At 51.8% G+C, this 10,286-nt stretch overlaps 1 protein-coding gene across 3 annotated transcripts in view; it reads left to right on the top strand.

Moving 5' to 3' along the window:
- The first annotated feature begins 4,424 nt into the window (after window positions 1-4,424).
- The window catches only part of Man2a2 (mannosidase alpha class 2A member 2), a 20,793-nt gene continuing 14,931 nt past the window's right edge, over window positions 4,425-10,286 (top strand). Inside the window, exons 1-9 of one of the 3 annotated variants that reach the window (XM_029479781.1) lie at window positions 4,425-4,772; window positions 4,980-5,144; window positions 6,045-6,224; window positions 6,849-7,106; window positions 7,176-7,320; window positions 7,413-7,584; window positions 7,995-8,122; window positions 8,333-8,506; window positions 8,761-8,947. In XM_029479781.1, the coding sequence (XP_029335641.1) occupies window positions 6,093-6,224; window positions 6,849-7,106; window positions 7,176-7,320; window positions 7,413-7,584; window positions 7,995-8,122; window positions 8,333-8,506; window positions 8,761-8,947 (1,196 nt within the window). In that variant the 5' untranslated portion in view covers window positions 4,425-4,772; window positions 4,980-5,144; window positions 6,045-6,092. Of the gene's footprint in view, window positions 4,773-4,946; window positions 5,145-6,044; window positions 6,225-6,848; window positions 7,107-7,175; window positions 7,321-7,412; window positions 7,585-7,994; window positions 8,123-8,332; window positions 8,507-8,760; window positions 8,948-10,286 lie in introns of all 3 variants that reach the window. The other 2 variants (XM_029479780.1, XM_021167655.2) reach the window with 2 other exon arrangements.

The raw sequence follows: 10,286 nt of genomic DNA, 5'->3' as shown, positions 1-10,286 counted from the left end.
GGGGGGAGGAGGAGAGGGGAGGGGGGAAGGAGGAAGGAGGAGAGGGGAGGGGGGAGGGAGGAAGGAGGAGAGGGGAGAGAGATGTTGAACCACAGCATCAGGTCCTTATTTCTGTCCTGCCATGTCTTCTTTACCATGACGAATCCTTGAAAGTTGTGAAAATAAATCTGCCCATTTTATCTATTTGTCTGTCTGTCCGTCAATCTATCTATATTTCCTGTCAGGTATTTAAGTCACAGCCACAAAATAAATCAACCTAGTTACTATAGATCCCACCCAAAACACTATGTCGAGATCATCACCCAACCAGGAAAGTACCTAGGGCAAATGGTGTGGATGAGATGGCCTTAAACATGACCGCGGCTACAAAATGGACAGTTGCTTAGGCATCGTGGGGGCCAGGGCCCAGAGAACAACTCCTGAACGGTCAAAGGACGCAGACTGACTTAAAACTCCCAGCAAGCTGGGAGCAGCAGCACATACCTCTAAGCCTGTCACTAGGGAGATGGGTACAGAGGCACAAATTGTTCATCTTCAGCTCAGAGAAAGCTACGCCCACGGGCTGCAGAGATGGCCCAGAGGTTGAGCACTGGCTACTCTTTCAGAGATTCCCAGCAGTCACATGGTTGCTCACAACCGTCTCTGAGATCTGGCGCCCTCTTCTGGTGTGTAGGCAGAACACTGAGTACATAGCAAATAAATCTTTAAAAAGGGATCGATTTGAGAGAGAGAGAGAGAGAGAGAGAGAGAGAGAGAGAGAGAGAGAGAGGAGAGAGAGAGAGAGACACTGTCTCAGAATTACCAAACCCCAAACTAAACACCTCCAGCAAACTATCTGAAAGGGGCACTGGAGAGCGTGCATCTACTTCATAAGCTTATTCTACGGCCGTGGCTCTCAACCTTCCTACTGCTGCGACCCTTTAGTGCAGCTCCTCATGTTGTGGTGACCCCAACCATAAAATTATCTCATTGCTGCTTTATAACTGCAATTCTGCTACTATTATGAATTATAATACAAATATCTGATATGCAGGAGATCTGATAGGCATAGGGGCCAGGCCCACAGGCTGACAACTGCTGCCCTACAGTTACCCATCTATAAGCAGGGCCCCAACAAAAAACTGCCCCTTTGGGCCAGCAAAGTGGATCAGTGAGGGAAGGTGTGTTCCATGAAGCCTGGTGACCTGAGTTGGATCCCTGGGACACACACGGTGGAAGGACAGCTGTAAGCTGTTCCTCTGGCCTCTGCTGGTGCTCCACCCTGAAACACACACAGGGGTAGGTGGATTTCTATGACTTTAAGGCTCGTCTGATCTGCATAGAGAGTTTCAGGCCAGCCAAAGTCTCAAACCCCAGAAATTTTAAAAGTGGAAACCAAAGTAGAGAGATAGCTCAGCTATTAAAAGTACCTGCTGCTCTTACAGAGGACCCGCGTGGCCGCTCATTTGAGATACTTGGGACATTGAGGCTCCTGGGAACCTGGACCTGGTTGGAGGACTGATCAAGCAAACTAAACAGCAGGCGGAGTGCAGTAAGCAACTGTGGCTGGAAGCCAGGGCTTGGATATTTTGCATAGAAAAGGGAACTTCAGGCAACAGGCAAAGAGGGGGCTTTGCGGCTTGGCTTGGCAAGCATCAATCAGAAAAGCACCTGCTACCCTTTTACTGACTTATGAGGAGACGCCGGCAGGCTGGCAGCCTGGTGCTGGTGCCACGTGTCTCACCTTGTGTAGGAAGAACCCCGTGGCCTGTAAGTGGAGCACGGGTCCGACAAGATGCCGTGGATAAGGAACCTTCCCATCAAAAGCCAATGGTCAACAGCAGCTGGGCAGAACTAATAGTGCTCTGCAAAAACGGAAGCTACTGTCACCCGGGATGTGGCAGGCCACCTGGGACTGACACGAGAAACCTCAAGACCACAACTGACACAAGGCCAAAGAAACGCAGCCAATGTTTCTGGACACTAACTGGACAGCCGAGTGGCCGAGAGATTCCCAGGACATATGGTGTAGGCACTTAAATCCAGATAGTTCCAGTGGATAGACCACCTTGAGGGTAGACTGATTTTTCTGTGTCTGACACAGCTGTCTGCATGTGCACAGAAAACAGAAACTCTGTTAAGCATTTGTTTTGTTTTGCTGAGATAGTTTTGCTGCAGAGCCCTGACTGGCCTGAAACGAATTATGTAGACCAAAATGGCTTTAAACGTGCAGATAAGAGGGAACATGGTGGCCTATACTTTTAATCTCAGTGCAGAGGCAAGCAGATCTCTAAGTAGAGTCTAAGGCCTGCCTAGACTAAAGAGAGTGCTAGGCCAGTCAGGGCTATGCAGAAAGAACCTGTCTCGGGGCTGGTGAGATGGCTCAGTGGGTAAGAGCACCCGACTGCTCTTCCAAAGGTCCAGAGTTCAAATCCCAGCAACCACATAGTGGCTCACAACCATCTGTAATGATATCTGACTCCCTCTTCTGGTGTGTCTGAAGACAGCTACAGTGTACTTACATATAATAAATAAATAAATCTTTAAAAAAAAAAAAAAGAACCTGTCTCAAGGCAAAACATAAAAGCAAAAGTATACCACCAGTATCTAGGAAGAGTAGACAATCCTCTTCCTAAATATGGGTCTGAAAATTGTTCTTAGCTGGATCCACAGGAAGCTGGATTGCAGGGGGATGGCACCATTGCAAACAGCTATGGCAGAGTACTTGCTATTGCTGTATGGTGAGGCTGGACCACAAGTGTACTGTGATTCTCTCCCAGGCCAGAGGAGGCCAGCAGACTGGAGAAAGACCCACCCCTCATCCCCGTTTTGTAAAAGACTACACCTTACTGCCTTTTTATATCCCCCTTTTAAAAAAATTAAGTTTTTATTTATTTATATGAATACACTTTAGCTGTCTTCATGCACACTAGAAAAGGGTCTTGGATTCCATTACAGATGGTTGTGAGCCACCATGTGGTTGCTGGGAATTGAACTGGGGACCTCTGGAAGAACAGCCAGTGCTCTAACCACTGAGCAACCTGTCCAGCTCCCCCACCCCTTTTTCCTGTTTCCGTGGCATGTAGGCTCCCTTCTGGCCCCTTCCTTCTTGGAGGCCACTGTAGCTACAAACTGCTTGGTTCGTTTTCTCTCTCTCTCTCTCTCTCTCTCTCTCTCTCTCTCTCTCTCTCTGTGTGTGTGTGTGTGTGTTTGCAGTCACTGTGGCACATATGTAGGAGATCAGAGGAGTCCTTTCCTTCCACCACATGGACTCTGAAGATCAAACTCAGGTCGTCAGGCTTGGTGGCAAGCATCTTTACCCACTGAGTCACCTCACTGGCTTCTGGGTTGCTATTATTTTATTTTGAGACAGGGTCTCACCATGCTGCCCAGGCTGGCATGCCTGGGACTCACCAAAATCTGCCTTATCTCTGTTTCTTGACTGCTGAGGACCTGGGTTCTGGGATGTTTTTATAAGGACAGGATAATCTGCTTTCTAAGGGCTCTGCCTTCATGAGCTAATCTTAATCTCACCAAAGCCCCACCTCCCGATATGGTCAAATCCGGGGACAGAACTTCAAGATGTGAACCTGGGGTTAGGGGTAGTCTACAACAGAGAGTAATATTTGTTTTGCTATATAGTCCAGGCTGGTGTCCGTTTGCTGGGATCCTCTAGCCTCAACTTCCCAAGAGTTGGACTTTTAGTAGGCCAGCTCAGTTTCAGGCAGTAATTTTAGCAATCTTTTTTCTTTTGAAACAGGATTGCAAATGTGTAGTCCAAGATAGCTTCGAATTTGTGTCAGTCTGAGACAGGAGGATTTATAGGTGTGTGCCACTACGATCTAGCAATCTTTTTTTTTTTTTTTTTTTCCCCTAAGTAGCTATGGCTGTCCGGGAACTCAAAATGTAAACCAGACTGGCCTCGAATTCAGAGATCTGCCTGCCTCTGCCTTCCAGGTGCTGGGACTAGGCACGGGCTCCTACATCCAGCCAAACATTAATCTTAAAAGGAAGAAAATTGTGGAATTTGTGGAGATGTTCATTGCAGTTTGGTATCTTACCATGTAAATCGGAAACATGGATGCTCAATAAACCTTTAACCGGATGGTATGCATTTCGCCCTTAGTGTCAGGAAAGCCAGAGCCACCCGGAACTCACAAAACCTAGAGGGAGGCACTATTCCTTTGACTAAGAAATATCACTATTGAGCCAGGCAGGGAGGCCACAAAGCACCGCACGGTTTTGCCCTTTCTGCTCCTGCCTAAATCTTACTCTTGGAAGACCAAGAGAAAGAAAAAACAAACAAACAAACAAACCCAAAAAACAAAACACAACAAGAAACAGTGGCGCGGCCCTGCTGGGGTTCCGCCACTCCCGCCCTGCCGGGTCAACGGCTGCGCACAGCCGCCCCGCAGCCATAGCGGACCCCGGCACCGACCCAGCGGGAGGCGACCGAGTCGGGTGCCAGGGGGCGCTGCGGAACCCGGCGGGGGGCGAGGCAGCGGCGGGACCCGGCACTAGGGGACGCTGCGCGCGGTCCCCCGCGCCCCTCCTCCTGCCGGGCGCACCGCTCGGCCCCGTGGAGGCGGGAGCGCGGGAGCACAGGCGCGGGGCGAGCGCAGGGAGCGCGCAGCGGCCCTGGCCCCCGCGGGAGCGCGGCTGCGGGGCCGAGCAGGGGCGGTGGGTGGCCAGGCGTCCGTCTTAGCCTGCGCGCGGGCCGCGGTCCCCGGGGATGCGAGCAGTGGCGTCTCGGCCGGCCGGGTCCCGAGCGGCGCGGAGGCCGGCCGCGTACGGTAACGGGCCAGGCGGGGCGTGGGCGAGGACTCCAGCCTGCAGGCCGCGAGCGTTGCGGCCCCCGGGTGCCGGTTGAGCCCCGAGGGCCGGAGGGGGGCTGGGCGGGCCGGAGGAGGGGGGGGTTACATCTCGGCAGGTAATTGCCCCACGGTGACCCAGCTCCTGCTCCCTAGCTCCGCCCTCTTTGGCCCGGACCCAATCTCCAGGGACTAAAAATATTGCCCGGAGGCTCCTGAGCGGAATCAGATCGCATTAAGTAGGACGCAGGCTGAGGTGACAGAGCTTTTCAGCACCAGGGCCCGAAGAGCAGACTCCAGAGAGCGGTCCCGCCCACGCGCCTTCAGCAGCTAGCGTCCTCCCTCCTCCGGCAGGCAAGTGGGGACTCGCGGGCGGTGGCGGCGGGCACTGTGGGTCGTCTCGAGTTGCCCCGTTTCCGAGCCGCTGTGCCTGGCTTCCGCCACCCTGGGGACTTTATCAGTCTCGCCGCTAGCTTCCTAAGAGTCCCTTTAAAGCACTCTGGAAGCCAGGACTGGAAGTTTTGCACAGCAGGAATCAGTACTGACGGGGACAATCCTAGAACTGGGTTGTGTTAGAAACATGGGCATTTCTTTTTCTCTTAAAAGAAATCCATTCTGTATTCTCTGAGACAGGATCTGGGCCAGGCACTGTTTCTGCTGAGTTCCAGTCAGCCCCAGGAGGTCACAGGGGAGGCAGGGTGTGTGTGTGTGTGGGGGGGGGGTTGTCTGTCTCTCCAGCTGGTGATTGTACCCCTAAGTCAAACAAAATAAAACCTCTTGTATTTATATATACATCTGAAGGGAGGAAACACGTGGCTTGGGAGAGCCTTCTCAGAGTCCTGAGCAAGCTGTTTGCAATCAATCAGTGGTTTTGTAATGAAGTGTGGGTCAGAGTTGGGGCTCTGTTATCCCTGTTTGTTTGTTTGAATGTGTTACATTTATTTATGTGCATGTACGTCTCAGAAATCAAATGAACTGCTTTGGTTGTCAGGCTTGGCTGCAAGTGCCTCTTTACCTACTACACCCCCACATCCCACATCCTGGTTTCTATAGCTTGGGCTGAGGGGAAACAGAACTCCTCTCCTACAGGACCAGCCCCAAATATATGTGCTACTTGTGTGTTGGGAGTCATAGCCAAGATTTGGTACTTGGAAGCGTGCTTGCTTTTTTTACCCTGAGTCGAGCAAGTCGGTTCTCCTTGGGAATCCACAGAGTGTTTGTTAGGAACACCAACAGAAGGGTTTTGCATGCCAGACCTACAGGTGGTGTCTCTCCTGCCAGGAACGTGCCTCCTGGGTCAGTATGAAGCTGAAAAAGCAGGTGACGGTGTGTGGGGCTGCTATCTTCTGTGTGGCCGTCTTTTCTCTGTACCTCATGCTGGACCGAGTGCAGCATGATCCTGCCAGACATCAGAATGGTGGGAACTTCCCCAGGGTGAGTCACGCCTCATTCTCTTCTTCAAATGCAAGTCACCTGGGCTCAGGAGAGTCTTGTCAGCACCGGACAAGAGCAATCCCCTCCCCCCTTGTCTTAGAGATTGGACCTAGAGCCTCCTCATGGGCATGCGCGCATGCAACACTAACGATCTACAACTGAGTTATGTATGTATCTGTAGCCCAGGGACATTCCTAGGCAGATTTGTCCTTCTTGTGGAGATGGATGCCCAAGGGCTGGCGCATGCTAAACACATGCTCTATCAGGGAGCTATGCTCCTAGCTGTAACAGGAAGTGAAAAGCAACAATGCTGAAGGAGGAGGAGGAGGAGAAGGAAGAAGAGGAGGAGGAGGAGGAGGAGGAGGAGAAGGAGGAGGGGAACAAGAAAGTTGCCTTGTGTAATGATAGCCTGACTTAAGTTTCTGGCAGATGCTGATTGACCACCATATTGCTTTTCCATTAAGCTGAACGCAGTCCTCAGCACCATGCTTGAGACATCTGAGGAGAGGGCAATCAGAGTCACACCGCCTGGTCCTGAGTGATGATGCCTTTCTGTTCTTGTTTTTTTTTTTTTTTTTTTTTTTTTTTTTTTTTTTTTTTTTTTTTTTTTTTTTTTTTTCCCAGAGCCAAATTTCTGTGCTACAGAACCGGATTGAACAGCTGGAACAACTGCTGGAGGAAAACCATGAGATCATAAGCCATATCAAGGACTCTGTACTGGAACTGACAGCCAATGCAGAGGGCCCACCAGCCCTGCTGCCCTACCATACTGCCAACGGCTCCTGGGCTGTGCTCCCGGAGCCCCGGCCCAGCTTCTTCTCCGTCTCCCCCCAGGACTGCCAGTTTGCTTTGGGGGGACGGGGTCAGAAGCCAGAACTACAGGTAAGAGTTGGAGTTGGCAGGGACCCTCTCCCACTCAGACAGGCACTGAGCTGCATTCCTCCCCTGCAGATGTTAACTGTGTCTGAGGACTTGCCGTTTGACAATGTGGAGGGTGGCGTGTGGAGGCAAGGCTTTGACATCTCCTACAGCCCAAACGACTGGGACACTGAAGACCTGCAAGTGTTTGTGGTGCCTCATTCCCACAACGATCCAGGTGAAGGGCCAGCAGCTTTCAGATGACAGGCATGAGGAGGGTGTGACTGAAGTATGTGGCATATTGAGGGGACCTTGTGTTGGCTCCCCCAGGCTGGATCAAGACTTTTGACAAGTACTACACGGAACAGACCCAGCACATCCTCAACAGCATGGTGTCCAAGCTGCAGGAAGACCCCCGGCGGCGCTTTCTCTGGGCAGAAGTCTCCTTCTTCGCCAAGTGGTGGGACAACATCAGTGCCCAAAAGAGGGCAGCAGTTCGAAGGTCAGTGGTGGTTGGGAAGATGTGAGAAGGTCGGTCATTATCTAAGACCCAGATGGGTAGGTTGGGCTTGTCTCATTGTGTGGCTGACAAGCTGGCAGGGAGATTGAGCTGTGGCAGGAGTGGGGAACTGAAGGTCTGTTAGTGTGCAGAGAAATCGAATGCTTGGGGCAATGAGGGAGAAGTGTGGGACCTCTGCCTCTGAGCACAGAAGGGGGTCCTGAAATAACCAACCAAGACAGGGCCGAGTGGGCTGCAGGGAAAGGAGGCTGAGTGAGCACGCTGTTGGTTATCAGACACATCACGTGGGTGAACTGGTTGGTGGAGGCCACTGCATGCAGTCCCTGCCATCCTCTGGCTGCCGGGACCAATGGAAAGGTCCCCGCCTCATCCCAAGTGTGCTTCATCCTTAGGCTGGTGGGAAATGGGCAGCTGGAGATTGCGACAGGCGGATGGGTGATGCCCGACGAGGCCAACTCCCATTACTTTGCCTTGGTTGACCAGCTCATTGAGGGACACCAGTGGCTGGAGAGAAACCTGGGTAAGTGCAGGCACGGGAGCTCGACTCTGCCCCAGAGCTGGTGTGGGGCAAGGTGCTGTGAGGTCCAGGGGTTGGCAGGGAGTTAGTTGTTCCTTTTTAGGCTCATGCAGCCTGTCTGATGGGTGAGGCAGGAGCTGGCCTCCCAGGCACCAAGAGGCCAGGGGCCAGTCCCCAAGGTATTCAGGCCTTTGACTTCTGTGCCGTCCTTAGGTGCAACCCCGCGCTCAGGCTGGGCAGTGGACCCCTTTGGACACAGCTCCACCATGCCTTACCTGCTGCGCCGTGCCAACCTGACCAGCATGCTGATTCAGAGGGTGCATTATGCCATCAAGAAGCACTTTGCTGCCACTCATAGCCTGGAGTTCATGTGGAGGCAGATGTGGGGTAAGGCCAAGAGGGGCACGCATGGGTACTGTAGCAGTGGAGTCATGTTGACCTCTGCTGGCTTCTGTGGGCACATCTCCCACAGGAGCTGTGGACCTGGGAGCCCCATGTCCTATTCTCAGCCTACATACATGCAACCTCAGTGTCTCTCAGGGCTGCCTATGGGTGACATGAACCTGCACACCTCTTACATCCCTGTGCCCAGCTTCTCAGGCTGTCTGCCAGTGGCTGACCCTGTGGTATGTTTTCTGTAGATTCAGACTCCAGCACAGACATCTTTTGCCACATGATGCCCTTCTACAGCTACGACGTTCCACACACCTGTGGCCCCGATCCCAAGATCTGCTGCCAGTTTGATTTCAAACGTCTGCCGGGTGGGAGAATCAATTGCCCTTGGAAGGTGCCACCCCGGGCTATTACAGAAGCCAATGTGGCAGACAGGTATCTGCTGTCAGCCCTGCTTGGACCAGGTGCTGGGTTTTGGGTTTGGAGTTTTGAGCTTTGTATGGTCTCGCTATGTAGCCCCAGCAGGCTCCAACTCCATCCTCTTACCCCAGTCTCTGGGGTCCACAGGACTTTGCTGCCACACCCAGCTGGTGTTGACATTTTACTCCAAAGAGGAGTTAGGCTGAAACCTGGTTTCTGGTCTTGGTTGTGCCACATGGGACTGCATGGTGCTGACCATACCTGGAAAAAAGGGTAGACTTTGGGGGTGAGTTTAGGCCAGAGTCTGCAGTAGTGACTCCTTGGCGCTTCCCTGGGAATGGGAACGGCAGAGTGGCACTAAGCAAACATCTTTCCCAGAATGCTTTTAGTTTCCTCCGTGAGGATGTCCTAATAGACTTGGGAAGCACCCCTAGCCCCTGCTGGGTTGTTTGTTTGTTTGTTTTGTTTTCATTTTTGTTTTTTGCTTTTGTTTTTGAGATAGGCTCTCTTGTATTCCGAGCCGGCTGGTCTCAAATCTGCCTCCAGTTCCTGAATGCTAGGGTTATAAGCATGCCTTGCTAGATACCCAGTTATGCCCAAACCAGAGCTCTGCTTGTGAGGCCTGGGCAAGCACCTTACCACTGAGCTACATCCCCAGCCTAAACAATTCTTTTTCATCTTCCTGAGACAGAGTCTTACTGTGTAGCCCTGGCTGACCTGTAGACTGGGCTGGCCTCAGACTCAAGAGGCCTGCCTGTCTCTGCTTTCCAAGTGCTGAGGCTGTAGGCCTGTGTTGCTTGCTGTGCTGGGCACTCACCCTAAACAGTTCATACACTGGGACCCTTTCTTGCAAACTCCCAGCTGTCGTCCTTCAGTGGACTCAGGTTCTCGGGGTCAGCTCTAGGCCAGGCAATGGGCCAAAGCTTGTTCAGATTTGCCTGAGAGCCTCTACCCTGAGAAAAAAGGCCTGTCCCTTTGGAGAGACTAGTAAGGGACTTCAAAGATGTTACTGTGACTAAAATTAGACTCCTATAAAAGCGCTGGTTTAGGGTGATCTAAATGTGAGGGTGTAATATGTAGCAGCAGTCCAACATTGAAGGCGACTTTTCTGGTTTGTTTGTTTGTTTTTTTGTTTTGTTTTGTTTTGTTTTGTCTTTTTTGTTTTTGGAGACAAGGTCTTATCATACATCTCTGGCTTGCCTGGTACTCACTGTGTACTTCAGGCTGACCCCAAACTTGCAACAATCCTCTTGCTCCAGCCTGTAAGTGTTGGGATTCTAAAATTCTAAAATTATAAAAAAAAAAAAAAAAAAAAAAAAAGCCGCAAAGCACTCATGTGGTACACACACAAACA

The sequence above is a fragment of the Mus caroli genome, chromosome 7 (genome assembly GCF_900094665.2).
Source record: "Mus caroli chromosome 7, CAROLI_EIJ_v1.1, whole genome shotgun sequence".
Classification (NCBI taxonomy): domain Eukaryota; kingdom Metazoa; phylum Chordata; class Mammalia; order Rodentia; family Muridae; genus Mus; species Mus caroli.
This window is presented reverse-complemented; position numbering and strand designations above follow the sequence as displayed.